Raw genomic sequence first — 19659 nt, 5'->3', positions numbered from 1 at the left:
GACAGTCAGGAACACACTGCCTGGGAGGGGGGTGACGATCAGGAACGCACTGCCTGGGAGGGTGGTGACAGTCAGGAACACACTGCCTGGGAGGGTGGGGACGGTGTGGAACACACTGCCTGGGAGGGGGGTGACGGTCAGGAACACACTGCCTGGGAGGGTGGTGACAGTCAGGAACACACTGCCTGGGAGGGTGGGAGAGGCTGGAACACACTGCCTGGGAGGGTGGTGAGGGTCAGGAACACACTGCCTGGGAGGGTGGTGACGGTCAGGAACACACTGCCTGGGAGGGTGGGGACGGTCAGGAACACACTGCCTGGGAGGGTGGGGACGGTGTGGAACACACTGCCTGGGAGGGTGGGGACGGTGTGGAACACACTGCCTGGGAGGGTGGTGAGGGTCTGGAATACACTGCCTGGGAGGGTGGTGACGGTCAGGATCACACTGCCTGGGAGGGTGGTGACGGTCTGGACCGCGCTGCCTGGGAGGGGGGTAGAGGCTGGAACACACTGCCTGGAGGGGGGTGACGGTCTGGAACGCTGTGCCTGGGAGGGTGGTGACGGTCAGGAACACACTGCCTGGGAGGGTGGTGAGGGTCTGGAACACACTGCCTGGGAGGGTGGGGACGGTGTGGAACACACTGCCTGGGAGGGTGGTGAGGGTCTGGAATACACTGCCTGGGAGGGTGGTGACGGTCAGGAACACACTGCCTGGGAGGGTGGTGACGGTCAGGAACACACTGCCTGGGAGGGTGGCGACGGTCAGGAACACACTGCCTGGGAGGGTGGTGAGGGTCAGGAACACACTGCCTGGGAGGGTGGTGACGGTCAGGAACACACTGCCTGGGAGGGTGGTGAGGGTCTGGAACACACTGCCTGGGAGGGTGGGGACGGTGTGGAACACACTGCCTGGGAGGGTGGTGAGGGTCAGGAACACACTGCCTGGGAGGGTGGCGACGGTCAGGAACACACTGCCTGGGAGGGTGGGAGAGGCTGGAACACACTGCCTGGGAGGGTGGTGTCGGTCTGGAACACACTGCCTGGGAGGGTGGGAGAGGCTGGAACACACTGCCTGGGAGGGTGGGGACGGTGTGGAACACACTGCCTGGGAGGGTGGTGACGGTCTGGAACACACTGCCTGGGAGGGTGGTGACAGTCAGGAACGCGCTGCCTGGGAGGGTGGTGAGGGTCAGGAACACACTGCCTGGGAGGGTGGTGACGGTCAGGAACACACTGCCTGGGAGGGTGGTGACGGTGTGGAACACACTGCCTGGGAGGGTGGGGACGGTGTGGAACACACTGCCCGGGAGGGTGGGGACGGTGTGGAACACTCTGCCTGGGAGGGTGGTGAGGGTCTGGAATACACTGCCTGGGAGGGTGGTGACGGTCAGGATCACACTGCCTGGGAGGGTGGTGACGGTCAGGATCACACTGCCTGGGAGGGTGGTGACGGTCTGGACCGCGCTGCCTGGGAGGGGGGTAGAGGCTGGAACACACTGCCTGGAGGGGGGTGACGGTCTGGAACGCTGTGCCTGGGAGGGTGGTGACAGTCTGGAACGCTCTGCCTGGGAGGGTGGTGACGGTCTGGACCGCGCTGCCTGGGAGGGTGGTGACGGTCAGGAACACACTGCCTGGGGGGGTGGTGACGGTCAGGAACACACTGCCTGGGGGGGTGGTGACGGTCTGGAATGCGCTGCCTGGGGGGGTGGTGACGGTCTGGAACGCTGTGCCTGGGAGGGTGGTGACGGTCAGGAACACACTGTCTGGGAGGGTGGTGACGGTCAGGAACACACTGCCTGGGAGGTGGGGTAGAGCCGGGCTGCCTCACATCCATTAAAAAGTATCTGGATGAGTACTTGGCACATCCTAACATTCAAGGCTATGGGCCAAGTGCTGGCAAATGGGATTAGGTGGACAGGTCAGGTGCTTTTCATGTGTCGGTGGAGACCCGATGGGCTGAAGGGCCTCTTCTGCACTGTGTGATTCTGTGATTTTCTGGTCCTCTGGGTTGTGAATTTGTGCAGGTAACTGTCAGCCTGGCCATGGTGCGGTGGGCCAAGGGGTAAATCCTGAAGCTGGGTGTCCCCAAAGTACTTCAGAAGGCAGCCCCCCCCCATGTCAGAGTCCCTCCCCCATATCAGTGCCCCCCAATATCAGAGTCCCCCCCCCCACATATCAGAGTCGGGGGGGGGGGGTGCCTGAAAGGGGGTGGAAGGTTGCAGAGATGGGGGCACCCGATCTGTGAGGTGCCGGTGAATAGCCGGGGGAATCTCAGCCCTGTCTCTGCCAAGAAACATCCCACAAAACACGCCCGAAACGTGACTTAGGGATGGATTCTTCCACCCACCGCCGCAAGATCCCAAGGGCAGGATACGGACTGTGAAAGGTCTGTTGATAACGGACGGGAATTTCTGGTCGCCGGGCAGATGCAGCCAGAGAAACCCACCCTTAGTTTCAACTCCGCTGAATTAGGCCCCAGGTCACTTTTTGTGTGAATCACGTCCATGTCCCTGTAATGGTAATGAGATCAGATCCATTTACCCTGATTCACGCCATACATTTGTCTACCTTATTCCAAATGCTTTCTGTGGCCCTATTTGCCTCTCGCCCTTCACTACCCCGTCTACCATTTTTGCATTTACCGTTCCTTCTTTTATTATTGTCCCCAACAACTTTAGGAAATACTCCCCCTGGGACATCAGTGACGGTCTTGTCCATGTATAACCCGCCCAGTTTGTTCTCGTCCCTTCTCCCCCAGAACCGGTTCCAATGCCCCAGGAATCTGAAACCCTCCCCCTCACACCTTCTCTTCAGCCACGTATTTATCCGATATAGCCTGTCATTTCTATTCTGACTAGTACATGGCACTGGGAGTAATTCTGAGATCACTACCTTCAACGTCCAACTTCTCAACTTTCTTCCTAACTGCCTATATTCTACTTTTAGGACCTCATCCCTTTTTTCTACCTATGTCGTTGGTACTGATGTGACCACGACCACTGGCTGTTCACCCTCCCCCTCCAGAATGTCCTGTACCTGCTCCGAGACAGCCTTGACCCGAGCACCAGGTAGGCAAAATACAATCCTGGAGTCTCGTTTGCGACCACAGAAACACCTGTCTATTCCCCTAACAATCGATTCCCCTATAACTATTACATTCCCATGCTTTTTACTCCTCCCCTCTGCAGCAGAACCAACCATGGTGCAATGAATTTGGCTCTTGCTGCTTTCCCCTGAGATCCCATTCCCCTCAACAGTATCCAAAACGGGATATGTGTTCTGCAGGGGAATGGGCACGGGAGATTCCTGCACTGCCTACCTATCTCTCTTGTTCTGCCTGGTGGTCCCCCATTCCCTTCCTACCTGTGGAGTCTGAGCCTACCTTGTGACTACCTCTATGCACAAACTCTCCACCTCACTGGACAGCTGACCTGCATCTGCAAGGAACTTGCCGAATCTCGTGGCGGGTTGCTGTCTAACCCTAATTAACCTGCACATCTTTGGACATTAAGGGGCAATTGATCACGACCAATCCACCTAACCTGTGCACCTTTGGACTGTAAGGAGAAACCGGAGCACCTGGAGGAAACCCAGGCAGACGTGGGGAACAAGTGCAAACACCACACAGTCAAATCCGGGTCACTGGCGCCATGAGGCAGCAGCGCTAACCATTGTGCCACCGTGCCATCCACCATCTCTTCCACCTTTGCCCAACCACTGCTGTACCCATCTCTGCTAACCCCTTCGTCCATGCCTTGGTCACCCGCCACACAACTTGCACTGGCACCACCCAGTCCCACTGGCACCACCCAGTCTCACTGGCACCACCCAGTCCCACTGGCACCACCCAGTCCCACTGGCACCACCCAGTCCCACTGGCACCACCCAGTCTCACTGGCACCACCCAGTCCCACTGGCACCACCCAGTCTCACTGGCACCACCCAGTCCCACTGGCACCACCCAGTCTCACTGGCACCACCCAGTCTCAAGCACAGGCCGACATTGACAATGTTCGCCAGAGAGGACAATTCAGTCGTAGCTCAGTTTTTATCATGGAAGAGGGTCAACCTCACCAGGTGCTGATCTGAGTCAAATGGGAAGGAATAAAAGATGCTGGGAAATGTAATTGATGTTTACAGAACTAACAAGAACAGTCTCAAATGTACTATTTTATTACTGGGCGGTGAACACGGAGAAGGTGAGGAGCTGGATTGGGGGGGGGGCACTCCCAGTGGGTCAGGATGGAGGAGAGTCTGTAGAGGGGGTCGGAGATGAGGGCTTTGCAACAGCGCCGCTCACTATGAACCCGGGGAAATACTCAGGGAGTCCAATCTGGAGGCATTTGCAGCAGCGCTTTAGGCTGGGGGGGGAGGGGGGGGGGGGGCAAGGGAAATGCCAATCTCAGATTTGAGCCAGGGAAGTGGGATGGGAGCTTTCGGAGATGGGAGGAGAAGGGAGTCAGGGCATTAAAGGACTTGTTTCTGGGGGGCTGGTTTGCGGGATTGGAGGAGCTGGGGGTGAAATATGAGTTGGGGCAGGGGGAGATGTTAGGTCAATGCAGGTCCGGGATTTCGCTGAGAAGGAGATACACAGCTTTCCGGTGGAGACGGCCCCCACAATGTTGGAGGAGGTGCTGACGACAGAGGGAATGGAGAAGGGGGTGGTGTAGGCGATTTATGGGGCGATTCTGGGAGAAGAGAAGGCATTGCTGGAGGGGTTTAAGCCAAAGTGGGAGGAAGAGTTGGGAGAGATCATGGAGGAGGGGTTGTGGTGTGAGGTGCTCCGGAGGGTAAACACCTCAACTTTGTGCGTGAGTTTGGGACTGATACAGCTGAAGGTGGTGCACCTCACAAAAGCGAGATGAGCTGACTCTTTGAGGGGGTAGAGGATGTTTGTGAACGTTGCAGGGGTGGGGCGCGGGGGGGGGGGGGGTGGTGGTGGGGGGGTGCCCACAAACCACGTTGATATGTTTTGGTCCTGTCCAATGCTGGAAAGGTATTGGTGGTAGGAGGTTTTCAGGGTAGTTTCGAAGGTGGCACATGTGAGGCTTGAGCCGGGTCGTCTGGAGGCCATATTCCGGGTATCGGATTGACTGGGGTTGGAAGCGGGTGCGGAGTCAGATGTTGTAGCCTTCACCTCACGGATCGCCCGAAGGCGGATCCTGTTGACGTGGAGGTCAGTCTTTCTACCCTGTGCCCTGGTGTGGCGGGGGGATCTGTTGGAGTTTATAACGCTTGAGAAGGTGAAGTTTGAGTTGAGGGGAAGGATGGAGGGGTTCGACAATTGACTGTGTCGGTTGTTGGTGACTATGTATTGGGTGGATGGTGGATTCCTGGATCCTTTTCTTTTATGTTTCTTTCAAAATATTGAGTGTTTGGGGGTTGATAGGAGGAAGGAATTGTTGGCCAGGGGATTGGCATTGTATTGGGTACCGATGATTGTTTGGTGGTGAATGCAAATTTGGATGAAAATGTAAAAAAGGAGAATAAAAATATTAAAAAAAGAAAAGTCTTAAATGACGGCCATGTGATTGGGCTAATTGCTAATTGTGAAACAAGTTGCTCTTTCCTAACCTGTTTGTTTTTGTTGCTTTTACAGGCTATGCAAGAGGCTGTGGCCCAGTCACTTGACTATCTTTTTCAAACATCCCCTCGAACAAGAGTTTCCCTGGTTACCTTCAACAATGAGGTAGATGAGGAGAAAGTGAATTCCCAAATGTCTCGCTGTGATCCCAGAGCTGGAAAGACACTCCTCCACCTGGGAGATTAATACTTGATATGTTCTGGAGTGCAATCATGGAAGTAGTCAGGATCAGGGTGTACATGCAGTCCCACACTTGTTAAAGTACACTAATCATCATGCCATCTAAGGCCAGTCTGAAAACTCCTGTCCCTTTAGTAAAAGATGTGTCAAAGCTCAATACAGCACAGGAACAGGCCCTTCGGCCCTCCAAGCCTGTACCGGCCATGATACTGCCCTTCCTCGTGCTATATCCCTCTATACCCGTCCTATGTATTTGTCGAGATGTCTTTTGAATGCCGTTAATGTATCTACTTCCACAACCTACCCTGGCAGGACATTCCAGGCACTCATCACCCTCTGTGTAAAGAATCTGCCTCGCACATCTACTCTTAAGGGGCGGCACGGTAGCACAGTGGTTAGTACAGTTGCTTCACAGGTTCGATTCCCGCTTGGGCCACTGTCTGTGCGGAGTCTGCATGTTCTCTCTGTGTGTGCGTGGGTTTCCTCCGGGTGCTCCGGTTTCCTCCCACAAGTCCCGAAAGACGTGTCGTTAGGCGAATTGGACATTCTGAATTCTCCTTCTGTGTCAAACAGGCGTCGGAATGTGGCGACTAGGGGCTTTTCACAGTAACTTCATAGCAGTGTTAAAGTAAGCCTACGTGTGACAATAAAGATTATCATTAATTATTATTAAACTTTGCCCCACGGACCTTAAACCTGTGCCCTCTCGTGACTGACCCCTCCACCCTGGGAAAGAGTGCCTGCCCATCCACTCTATCCATGCCTCGCATAACCTTGTCGACCTCTATCAGATCACCCCTCAACCTCCGTCGTTCTATTGAAAATATCCCCAGTATCGAGGCACTGGTTACGCTCGACCAGCTGCGATGGGCAGGCCACATTGTCCATATGCCCGACACAGGACTACTGAAACAAGGGCTCTACTCCGAGCTCCGCAATGACAAGCGATCACTGGGAGGGGCAGAGGATTCACTATAAGGACACTCTGGAAGCCTCCCTCAATAAATGCAATATTCCCACCGACACATTGGAATCGCTTGCCTTAGAACGCACAAACTAGATAAAAAGCATCCAAGAAGGCGCCAGGGTGGAGCCCGTGGAGGCCAAGGATAAATAGTGGAAGGAGAGCCCAGAATCTGTGTCCCACCCACTAACCTCATCGTACTGCCCAGCCTGTGGAAGAGTCTGCGGATTTCAGCCAACACAGGGCCCATCTCCCCAGAGTGGAAGCAAGACCCCTCGACTCTGAGGGACTGCCCAAGAAGGATGAGTTTGTGACTAGCTATCTGAGCCCTTGGCTCTTTTTACTATCCTATTCTGTGACCTCTGATCTGAGTCCCCACCTATTTAATGTTGGGTTTCTGGGGGTTTGCTGAGCTATGTTATATTGAGGGCTAAGAACCAATATCGGGACGCATCAGGTGTAAACATTTTGATGTAAGGATGTATCACATCCCTAGGCAATTGTCTTTTTGGGTTGTGTATCGGTTTGCATAGTACAAAATACTTATTCATCAGGTGAAGGAGCAGTGCTCCGAAAGCTAGTGATTCTAAATAAACCTGTTGGACTTTAACCTGGTTGTAAGACTTCTTACTGTGCCCACCCCAGTCCAATGCCGGCATCTACACATCATGGCTGCCATCTAAACCCAGGTTACTGCATCAGCTAATTTCTCACCCCTTTGAAGTTTGTCATACTTCATTTTAATCTCAGCAAAATTACAATGTACAATAATATTAGAACTTAACAAAGTTTTATTGATTTCACAGGTAACAATCTATGGAGACGGACTGACCTCCCCACAGACTCTACAGGACTTTGAGTTAATTGATCAAAATTATCTGAAAACGCAGGGTGGTCAGGCAGCATTGCCACATTGTATTTTGGAGAGCAGAGATGCTCTCCATCACCACATACACCAGTAAGCAACTTTCTTGTAAGGATTATCTGGTAGAAATGAAGAAAAAGTGAATGTTGGAAATAATTTACCAGAAAAATACCTGTAATTTATTTCATTTCAGTCAACATCTCAAAATATTTCAGGAGGAACCCAATTGAGATAAAAGATTAAAGCCATAAGAATGGGATCTCTCTTGATCTTTTCTGCTCTCTTTTTCCGACTGTCTCTTTCTTTCTCTCACAAAGGTATTGTTACTGTTCCTACAAGAAATTCTCATGGGAAATATTCTTTGGCAGGTGTGCAATGAACACAGGCCAGAATTTGACGTTGTTTGGCTGGGTGTGCACCTTGTATGTGTGTGTGTGGGGTTTAGAAGAGTGTGAGGGGTCTTACAAAAACTTATCAAATTCTAACAGGATTAGACAGGGTAGATTCTTTGGGGGGGGGGGGGGAGGGGGAGAGGGGGGGGGGGGGGGGGGGGGGAGAGAGAGAGGGAGAGAGGAGAGAGAGAGTCCAGAATTAGGGGTCATGGTTTGAGGATAACGGGTAAACCTTTTAGGACTGAGGTGAGGAGAAATTTCTTCACCCAGAGAGCGGCGAATCTGTGGAATTCACTACCAGAGAAAGTAGTTGAGGCCAAAACGTTGTGTAATTTCCGGGGAATTAGATATAGTTCTTGGGGCTGAAGGGATCAAGGGATATGGGGGAAGGTGGGATCAGGATATGAACTTGATAACCAACAATGATAATGAATGGTGGAGCAGGCTTGAAGGGCCGAATGGCCTCCTCCTGCTTCTATTTTCTATGTTTCTATTTTTCTATGTGTCCCGAAGTCATTGCGTACTCACGCAATATTTCAGTCGGTGGGCATGCAAGAGAGATCGCAAGGTGCCAGCTGCCAAGCAAACAGGCAATTCAACACATTAAGGGGCAATTTGAAGTAATTATATGGGCTCATCAACTTTTACAGTTGGTGGATGGACCAATTGGCCAGGCAGCCTTTTGGTTTTATTGTAACTTTGTTCTAGGATTGGGATGAACTGTCCAGGCTGAAGTAAAATTTTAAAGATGTCTGCCGACTGATTGTGTTGCTGAGACACAATCGTAATTTTAATATCGATATTTACCTTTCATAGGTCCCGAGCTCCCGGAGACAGCTCTGCAATGGTTGTATTCCTGACACATTAGAAGGGCCAATGCACACCCTCTCTTGTCTTGGCGTTTGCCCTTTCCCCACCCTCCCTGGCAGTGTTCAGCTTTTCACAGAGTCTGTCTCCCACTAAATGGTCATTAACTGGGCCAGATAGTGTGAAATTGAGCTCCAGTAGTGACCACAGCCAGGAATGTGTTTCACATCCGCTTCTCGGACTGCTGAGGGCGCGTGTTCGATGTGTGAAAAGTTTGGGCCAGAGGAACGTAGGACTTCTCGTGGGAACTTGTTTGTTAAACGTCTACTTAAAATGGAGACCCTCATCAATTTATTTAGAATTGCTTTCGGCTTGAGTAGGGTGCTCTGTCCAAGAGCCGGTGCAGACTTGATGGGCCGAATGGCCTCCTTCGGCACTGTAACTGGCTGATGCAGCAAGGGCCAAGCCTTTGAAAGTTGAATTTTTAAGGGTGACTGCTGAGAACTTTTACTTTCCCTTTTCTTGTGGTGGAAATCCTGAATTCCTGAATGTGGACTGGGAAATTCAAAGAAAATGCAATATTAATCTATATTAGATTAGTCGATGTGAATCTATGTTAATCTAGATTAGAATTCTAGATTACATTGGTTTCTTTTTCTAAAATTAATTGATTTCATAGGCAATGCTAATGAGATTAATTGACCCTCAGACGGTCCCCTGTCCACATCTCTCTCACTTTTCTATCTCCCTCATGATTACCTTGTCCGAGAGACACAACTCCTTCTCTCAGAAAATTGATAGAATCTCTGCAGTACTGAAAGAGACCATTCGGCCCATCGGTCAGTGACCTTCCGAAAAACGACCCTGCCTAGGCCTGGTTAGGAAGTACAAGCCGCAGAGAGATGCCAGTGTTCCCCTGATAGTCTTTCCATGCAGCAGAAGGGCGGCACAGTGGTTAGCACTGTTGCTTCACAGCGCCAGGGTCCAGGTTCGATTCCGGCTTGGGTCACTGTCTGTGCTGCGTCTGCATGTTCTCCCCGTGTCTGCGTGGGTTTCCTCCGGGTGCTCCGGTTTCCTCCCACAAGCCCCGAAAGACGGGCTGTTAGGTGAATTGGACATTCTGAATTCTCCCTCAGTGTACCTGAACAGGCGCCGGAATGTGGCGACTAGGGGCTTTTCACAATAACTTCATTGCAGTGTTAATGTAAGCTTACTTGTGACACTAATAAAGAGTATTATTATTATCACTCGCCAGTAGCAAATTGCCAGCGACAGTGTGGAAAAGCTCTTAATTGACCGTTTAATGTCCTCAACTGGCCTGTGGGCAGGAGGATCCTGCCTCCACCTCTGCGGCTGGTAAAAGGCTGTGATGGTAGGAAGACAATAGGGTCCACACCTTTCACCTTCACCTGCGATTATACCGGCTCCTAGCCTCCTAGCCTGCCCCTAGACAGATGGTAAAATGCAGCACTCTGTGGAATTATTTCCTCGTGGGAGTCAGTACCTGTATAACTGGGCCCCAATGAGAGTGGGTGCCTGGAGAGTGAGGGGGACGGTGTGTGGGGGGTGAGCAGCTCACTGATCCTGAATTGATCCCTGAAGTCACTGCAGTTTGTGGCTCATGGAGCTGCCTCAGTCTGGGCAACTGTTGCAAGTGCGGTAATTCTATGTGGGTTAGTTTCTCCTTCACGTTTTAGTTTAATTAGAACATAAAAATGTATTTCCTTTAATGTGAATAAATTTGTCACGTGTACTGTAATGTTCATGTCCTCTCGTGTGTCTGCAGATTGCAGGAGTGCGGTGCTACAGCATTGGGTCCAGCAGCATTAGTATCCATTGCGATGGCTTCCCAGAAACAAGGCTCGAAGGTAGTTGGAATTTGACAAGGAGATTTTTGGGTGCATTGTATCTGGTAGAAATATTGTTTAAAAACTTAAACAATAGAAACTTCAATTGCAGAAAACAAAAGAGTAGAAATAAAACAGGTTACTCAAGTTGGGCTGGAAGGGACCAAGTGTAATAATCCAAGTAAGCTGATGATACAAAGTTAGGTGGAAAAGCAAGGAGGCTGAAGCAGGATATAGACAGCTTGAGTAAGCGAGAAAAAGCATGCAGGAGGGAATACAGTGTGGCAAAGTGTGACGTCTCAAAATCCAGAATATATTTCCAATGGTGGGAGGCAGAGCGACATTTACATTCAGAGTGTCTGCATGTCCTCGTTTATCAACCACAGAAATGTAATAGCTACACAAGCAGTTAGGAATGAAAAGGGAATATTAGTCTTTTGTTACAAAGGGATTGGAGTACGAGAGTAAAGAAGTCTTACTACAGGGCACTGGTGAAGTCACACCTGGAGTACCCTGCAGTTTTGGGCTCCTTAGATAGATAGATAGACAGAGAAATACAGCACAGAACAGGCCCTTCGGCCCACAATGCTGTGCCGAACTTTTGTCCTCGGTTAATCATAGACTTTTGGACACTAAGGGCAATTTTTCATGGCCAATCCACCCAACCTGCACATCTTTGGACATCGGGGCCCACCGATCGCCGGGCGGGCCAGTGCCGTGGGGGCACTCTTTCTCTTCCGCCGCCGCCACGGCCTCCGCCATGACAGAGGCAGAAGAGAATCCCACAGTGCTAATGTGCCGGTGGTGACGTCAGCGGCAGTGGCCGCTGACGTCACCACCGGCGCATGCGCGAACCGGCGAAGGCCCAGCCCCAGTGCTGGGCCTGAAAGGCCGCTGGTGCCGGTTTTGGCGCCAGTCAGCGTGGTGCCAACCGCTCCGGCGTGGGCCTAGCCCCCAAATTGTGTTTAGACTTAGGTAAACAGGTCAGGGGATCTGAGTAGAATAAAGGTGATGTAATTAATGGGAGGAGCCAGGCCTGTCGCAGGCAGTTTAATTTGTAGTTTGGTTAGGAGTTTGAAACTGAGCAGAAGCTTTCGGCAAAGCCTTCCAGAAAACAGCAACAAGCAATACTCCCAAAGACAGCAAGACATGTGGCTGGTCCCTGAAAGGATTTCTCTCTCTCTTTCTCTCTCTCTCTCTCTCTCTCTCTCCCTTTTAAGCAGTATTTCAAGAAAAGTATATAATGTGTTAGGCAAGTTGGTTCAACGTTGACTGCAACTGGATGCAGTGAAACTAGAAACAGACATCTGACACAGGAGATGGTCCAACACTGAATATTGAACTAGCTGACTGTTGTACATATTCTGCTGTGGGTTGATACTCTACTAATCTAACTGATGACCTCTTACTGGCTTGACCAGACTAGCTAGCTACCCAGCCCAAGGTGATAGTGCTCACTAGCTTATGCACTCTGACTGTCTCAGTGGCTGTGTCCTGAGAGAGAGAGAGTTGTAAATCCCTGTGGGCTTTATAATGGTGGTGTCCTGTCTGGTGATTGGTTGTTCTGTGTTGTGTGTTCATTGGTTATCCTGTGTGTCAATCACTGCCTGCCTGCATCTTATATAGATGAGTGGATATTATGACAGTATATACAAGTATACCGCAAGTAACCTTTCCAAATGCAGGAACTCTGCCAAATCGCTCACCCACACCCCGGCCTTCAGCAGCTCTGAGCCCATCAGCATAACTAAATCCATCTCCGGACTATCAGGGAGGCAAAGGACAACACATCGGCCTCTCTCCCCAGCTGTACTCCCGGATCCTCCGATATTCCGGATACCGTGTGTGTGCGTGTGGTGTGTCTTTATCCAACATAAAGAAATCAATCCAGGATTAAATCAGGTACATGTGTGAAAACTCCTTTGCCCTCAGCCTCACAAACTACCACGGGTCCACCCCCCCCCCCCCCCCCCCCCATGCGGTTCATAAACCCCATCAACCCCTTTGCCGTAGCTGAAACCGTCGAGGGCCGAGGACACGACAGGTTCAGAATCCTTGATCCAGAACCGTGTCGAAATGTCCCCCACAATCAACCCAGGTGTTTCCAGGTCCAAATCTTCCCCAAAAACCCATCTCAGAAAATCCACATTATCCCAGTTTGGGGCATAAATGTTCACTAGTACCACAGGAGTCCACTCAACTTCTCGCTAACCATCACAAACCTGCTTCCAGGTTCAGCTACAATACTGCCCACCTCAAAGGCCACCCTCTTGTTGATCAGCACCACCTCCCCCCTTGTCTTCATTTACAGGCCCGAGTGGAACACCTGCTCCACCCAGCCCTTCCTCAGCCTGATCTGGTCTCCCAGCTTCAGGTCCGTTTCCTGAAGAAACACACCTTCAGCCTCCAAACTCCTTAAATGTGTGAAAACATGTGAACATTTAACCAGCCCATTTAAACCCCGTACATTCCATGTAATCAACCGGGTGGGGCCTACCCCCCCCCCCCCCCCCCCCCCCCCGCCCCCGTTCCTTGCCAGTCAGCCATACCTCCTCTTTATCCAGCCCCCCTCCCAATCCATGCCTCTACTTCTTCGGGCCCTCCCTAAGATATCTGCCGACCTCGGCTCTTAATCACCTGCGTCATACCAGCAGCCCACCATTAGCATCCCTCCCCCACTCCCTCCTCCTGTCAACCCCCCATGTCACTCCTGTTAATTAGCCAACAAGCCAGTAAGGTGACCCCCATCGAAGGCTTCCATCTACCCACTTCCCCAGAACCACCCTTCTCCCATAACACCTCAAACCCAAAGCAAACAAAGAAAACGGCACCGTCACTCTCTGCTCCCATATTCAATAAATTCATCAATTTACCCAACGTGAGACCAACATGAACATCTCCAGGGTTCAGTGTCCTCACGCGTCTCTCATAAATTCACTCTCCTCCTCCGGCGTGTCAAAATAAAACTCTCAATTCTGGTGTGTGACCCACAGGCGAGCTGCATACAGCAGCCCAAACTTCACCCGTGATCCGGTTGTAGACAGCCTGCCACTTGGCCAACACCACGCCCAGATCCTGATATATCCTCAGCTCGCTCACTTCCCAGGCGCACATCTTTGTCTGCCTCTCACATTTCAGAATTTTCTCCTTATCGAGAAAGCGGAGCAGACTCGCCACCATTGCTCTTGGCAGCTCCCCACCTTCAGTCTGTTCCTCAGCATCCTGTTTGCTCCATCCACGTCAAGACCCACTCCCCCATCAGCTTTTCCAACATATTTGCTACGTTCTAAGCAGCCTACTCATCCGATCTCCTCGGACATCCCCACAATCAGGAGATTCTGCCTCCTGGTGCTCAAGGTCCTCCACATTTAACTCCTTCTAGTTCTCCTCCACAAGCTCCATTTCCGCCTTCAGCAAGGCCAGCTGGTCCTCAGCCCCCCCCCCCCCACCAACGCATCCACCTTTTGGTGTGACAGGCTCTGCGCCTTGCAACCTCTGCTCCACTGTCTCGACAGCCTCCCTAAACATCTCTACCGCCTTCGCCAGGACCTCTGAGGCCTCCATTCCTTGCTGCTGGGACTGCTCTGTGGACCACTGGGCGGACAATGACACCCTAGAACCCTCCAGCCTTTTTCCTGTGTCGCACCTCGAATACACTCTCGGTGAAGCTGCTGTCTCTTGTTACATCTTTCGTCCAGCAAGCCATGAACTGGCCCCGTTAGTGGAGTGTTGCAACCCTCCGTGCTTCCGCACCATTCCCCAGCAAACCAACCTCAACTCGGGTCAGGAAGGACCAAAGGAATTCCTCATCGATAGGGTGGCATTGACTCCACCGAATGTCCAAACCAATGTCCATACCAATGGCAGAGGGTTGATTCTTTGTCTTGTTGCTCGTTTTGGGTGAGTGTGCTTAACACTCGTTTTGGCTCTGTTTCACATTCTAAGCTCTGGAGTCGCCAAGTGCCGTAAAAACACCGTCACAAGTCTCAAGGTCAAGTTCAAAGCAATAAAGCTGTACACCAATTAGTAAGTCCAAAACAATTAGAGTTTATTATAACACAATTATAATAACCCTCATGCACACGCTAAAGATTAAACTTACTTCTACCACTAGACAACTAATACTTAGCTAAGAAGGAACTGCGAGGTCAGGGAACAAGGCCTTTGTTCTGGTCTGGTCTGCAGGCTTCGGATCACTATCAGTCGGCAAGGGAGTAAGTAATGCTGGTTTCAGGTAGCGGTCGTCGTTAGGCACTTACTTATTGGCGGCTGCTGCTCAACGGCTGATGTAGAAGACAGGGGTCTGGAGGCTGGAGTCAGAGGCCGGAGACAGGAGACTGAACCATGTGCGGGACCTCTCTTTTATACGTCCCAGGGGGTCCGCGCCCCTTTGGGCGGGCTCCCTCACCTGCTGGGGATCGATTGGGCCTCTTCCCAATCGATATGTTTTGAACCCCCCAATCCTAGGGCCGTTCCTTGATCGCTGGGGCGGTTCTTAGGACTTATTGTCCTGGGCTTCTCTGGCTCCATCGTATCTGGTCTGCTATTGAATGTATCGATTGATACTTAATTTGTGTCCATTGTACCTGGGACTGGCCCAGTATCATCTCATTAATATGCTAATGGATTTCCATTTACAACGCTGCCTGATCTCTGCAGCTGTCAGGAAACCAGTTTCTGCAATTGTCTCAATGTATAATTGCTCTGCAAGCTGTTTGCTCTTTAACATGTCCGTTTTCCCAGCACTCTTTGCAGTCTTCCATTTTGTGTTCGTTAGTGGCCATCTTAGATGGCTACAGCCTTCCACTAGATTCTCCATTCATGCCCACCACCATAGCTGCCACGGGCAGGATGAGAATTTTCTGCTCAAACAGTTGGGTGAGTTTTAACATTTGTGTTTCTTTTAGGAGGCAGATTTTCTCCTGCTGTGACAGTTGTGACGATATGCACAATCCGTCCAGGAGGTGGCAGTGTAAATCTACCATGTGACTCTGTACCTCGAGGAGTTGGGAGTTAGTTGTATTGGTGGATAGTCATATTTGCAGTAACTGGAGGATAATTTATTAGTATTAGTAGTTTGTAATATATTTCATCCAGTTATCTTTCCCGCACATTTGTTTTATAATAAATTACTTTCACTGGTCAAGAACTAGATGTTCTTTTGTGCTGTAATCTTTCATTGATATTAGCTTTATGTTGCAATGGGCAGCTAAGTTTAAGATGTTTTTCAGGTTATAATTTGTACAGATGGACGAGCTAACACCATCCTGGGAAATCTGGAGGACATTAAGGATGATAAGATTTATCAGTCCTCAAAGTTTTTCTACAATCACCTTGCTGAATATGCAATGACAAAGGGGTAAGTGCTGTTCACATTATAACACAATACCATTTCTGAAGGACGATAGGTTCAAGTAGTCACTTGATGAACTTCTCCTCCCACCCTGCTTTGTCTCTAACCACTGCTGAGCAACGGACCAGGGAGGGGCATGAAAGTTAGAAAATAAAAGGGTCCTCTGACGCCTCAGGAGCTGAATCTTATGAAGCAGGGAAGCCCCAAAAGGAGTTGGCTTAGACAGGGTATTGATGGGAATGTGGCAATTGACTACCTGCGGGATTCTCCTTCGGCGGGATCCTCGGCCTCACCGGCAGCACAGCCACACCCACGGGTTTCCCGACGGAATGGGATGGCCACAATGGGAAACCCCCATTAGCCATCTGCGGAGAAGGAGAATTTCGCTGGTAATGGGGGCACGGCGTAAAACGGGGCTGGCAGGATGGAGAATCCCGTGCTGGCTTAAATGGATGCTCTTTCCAAGAGCCAATGCAGACTCGATGGGCCGAGTGGCCTCCAACTGCACTGTAAATTCTCTGATTCTCAGATTCTATACCAAAGTTTTGTCTTTTCGAGTGATTCTCCAGATCCTCCACCTTCTCCTTCAGCCTCTTCTGGCTCCCCTGCATCACCCCCACCTCAGGCACCAATGAGGCCAACTACTGCCCCACTGCCTCCTTCACTTTCTGGATCGCCCGGCCCTGGGACTCCAGCCTCTGCTCCACTCTCTCGATCCCGACTTAGTCGGTTCCACCACCTTGGCCTGGTCTTCCAGGGCCTCCTACCTCTGCTGACAGAACGGTTCATTGAGAAACTTTATTAACTGCTCTATTGACCATTGCGCAGGCAGAATAGCCTCCTTACCGTCCGCCATCTTATCCTGTGGTGCACCACAAAGACTTTCTGTTCCAGACGCTCTTTCCTTCTTGCCCCACACTTAGTCTGTGGATCCATCCACCAGCCCTAGAGAAGTAAAACCTTCCCTCGGCACTCCGGCACCTCCTGCACTCAAAGGCTTTTCCCTTCTGGTGTGGAAAAGACCAAATAAATCCGTCTTGAGCAGGAGTCACCAAACGTGCCACCGCTCACTTCATGGTGAAGGCAAACAGACCAGAGGCCATTCAGTGAGGTCACAAACCCTGGATTGGAGGTGGAAGCAATGCTGGTCAACATCAACAGGGGCTACTGGAGGACACAACATATAAAAGACCTGCCAGTGGAGCCAGGGTAAGTAACTCCTGTCATCTGTCACTCTTCACCCACCCACAAACCCATCTGTCTCATTACAGGATAATGAAAAGGACAGAGCAAAGGGGTGAGTGGAAAATACTAACTCCATTTGAGGAGAGAACCCTAAAACTATCCAAGCAAGGAACAGGACTGCTCCTGTGCTCAGAGTGAGGGGCTTGCAAGAGCAAAAAGTTCAGACCCACAACAGTATCGCTGGCTCTACTGCCCATTGCAGCCACCATTTTATTTGGCACCATCGGGAGACTGTGTACACTTGTCTGAGACAAATTCAACAACCCTCAACGCAACCAATCTGACGTCTCTGGCTCTTTGTTCGACGATATGGACCAACCATCAATCCCGAGCCTATCCCCCCCAAGACATGGGGTTCTGCGCCCCTTCACCCCCGACACACCTGCCCAAACACAGCCGGCCGTGGGGGTGGGGAGCCTGTTCACCAGACCGCTCACCCTGCACCCCAGACACTCGGCCGCGGACATGTGCCGGGACTGGGGCCCATCCCCTGGGTGTTTGGAGGTTGGCTGCTATGTCTGTGGTGCTGCTCCCACAGTGTCCAAGCATCAAGGTGTCACTGGGATGCTAAGCAATGACTCCCAGCTGCTATACGGGCCGCCCACCCACGGGGATCTACTTGGGATGTGTGAAGTGCTCACTTACTTTTAAAATTTAGAGAACCCAATTTTCTTTTCCCAATTAAGGCAATTTAGTGTGGCCAATTCACCTACTCTGCACATCTTTAGGTTGTCAGGGTGTGGTAGTCTGTGTAGAGGTATTACGGTACCTAGTAATGCTGGAACACCATTGGTAGATAATGTATGCTTTCCATTGGTCGAGCCTGTATGGTAGCTCCGCCCTGCAAGGCGGGGTATAAGAGCCCGTGCTACCCCAGCAGCTTCCTTTCTGTACCTGAGCTGTTGGGGGGAAACATCTAGCTTATTAAAGCCTTTAGTTGGACTACAACCTCGCTTTAGTGGTCATTGATTGTGCATCGCAGGATGAACCCCACCGGGAGAATATGCAAACTCCAGCCAGACAGTGACCCGGGGCCGGTATCAAACCTGGGTCCTGAGCACCGTGAGGCAGCAGTGCTAACCAATGTGCCACAGTGATGTCCTGTGAAGTGCTCACTAAACCACGATTGCCAATTCCCTAATAGCAATAGCCTTCAGCTGCACGGCCAGAGGCGTCCAGGGCCAGTGGGAGTTGGGTTACCCCTGGAATGGGTAGGTATGGAGGACCCGCGTACAGTTGTCACCCCCCCCCCCAGCACCCCATGGTGGCCCACCCCAACCCTGTACCCCCCCCTCCCCCCCCGCACCCCCCCGTCTTCGATCACTGGGGAGACATGCCCAGCGCCCCGGGCTCGTAGCCTGTGAGTGAAGATAACTACTCACCTCCGAGGGCCTATGCAGCAGCTCTTCAGCCAAATTCACAATTTTTAAAAGGAACACAAATTGGCGACCACGTGTGTGTGTGTGTGAGGGGGGGGGGGGGGGGGGGGCTGGGTCATGGAGGCCATTGGATATTGGGTCGCTCCCGTTAATTGTATGAAATCGGGCTTAAGTGGTGATTATTAGTTTCTCGTCACGCTATAGCAGGATCCCGGTTTCTCCCATGGGAGCAGGCAGGTTGCATCACAAACTATTTGGCGCCCAGCGTGGTTCTCATTTTTAGCCTTTCCCGCTATTCACCGGCTTCATCGCGCTTTTACTCGAGCGCAGCGAGGTCACTGAATTGAGCCCATGGTCTGAACATTCCAGCAGGCCAACAGGACTGAAATTGAATGAATAAATTTGGAACTTGGTTCTGCAAATGGTAATTGATTGTTTGTCAGTTGTAAATTTTAAATGTGAGATTGATAAATGAGTTATTTTCTGGTGTTATGGGATATGGGTAACAGTGATTATGTAATGAGTAAGGTTGCATGCCAGCCATGATGTCAGAATGACAGAACAGGCTTGAGGAATTATCTGGGTCTCGGCTTGTTCCTCGGTGTCCCATAAACCTGAGGAGATTTTAACAATTCAGTTTCACCCTCCCTGACAGGGTGATCGTCTCCATCTTGACTATTGAAGGCACTGACTGCAGATTACCTGAACTTGGACAGCTAGCTGATAAAACTGGAGGGAAGGTGAGAAAATCTGTGATTGTGGGATCAGCTTTAAAATAGAAGCTAAGGATTGAAAGATTTGCGTTGTGCCTCGTCACTTGACCTGGAGTTCACGATCAGAACTTAAATATGGAAAGAATTTACAGCAAACAAGGCAGTTTGACCAAATATGTCCCAGTCATCAAAATGTGAACCATTCATCAGAATAATTCCACTTTGAGATCTGGGGCTAAATTCTCCGATAATGGGGCTATGTCGCCATGCCCACGGGAAAACGGGTTGAATCACTCTGGACTTTCCTGGAGAAAGTCCAGGGTGATTCTCT

At 51.0% G+C, this 19659-nt stretch overlaps 1 protein-coding gene across 2 annotated transcripts in view; it reads left to right on the top strand.

The window, feature by feature from the left end:
* Nucleotides 1-19659, top strand: part of LOC119956571 (circularly permutated Ras protein 1-like) — a 116498-nt gene that overhangs the window by 57040 nt on the left and 39799 nt on the right. For both annotated transcript variants that reach the window (XM_038783884.1, XM_038783883.1), the window contains 5 exons: nt 5599-5688; nt 7534-7685; nt 10578-10659; nt 15870-15997; nt 19271-19355. In XM_038783884.1, coding sequence (XP_038639812.1) covers nt 5599-5688; nt 7534-7685; nt 10578-10659; nt 15870-15997; nt 19271-19355 — 537 coding nt within the window. The remainder of the gene's footprint in view (nt 1-5598; nt 5689-7533; nt 7686-10577; nt 10660-15869; nt 15998-19270; nt 19356-19659) is intronic.

The sequence above is a fragment of the Scyliorhinus canicula genome, chromosome 23 (genome assembly GCF_902713615.1).
Source record: "Scyliorhinus canicula chromosome 23, sScyCan1.1, whole genome shotgun sequence".
NCBI lineage: Eukaryota > Metazoa > Chordata > Chondrichthyes > Carcharhiniformes > Scyliorhinidae > Scyliorhinus > Scyliorhinus canicula.
Note: the sequence above shows the minus strand (reverse complement) of the source record. Positions and strands in the feature narration are given on the sequence as shown.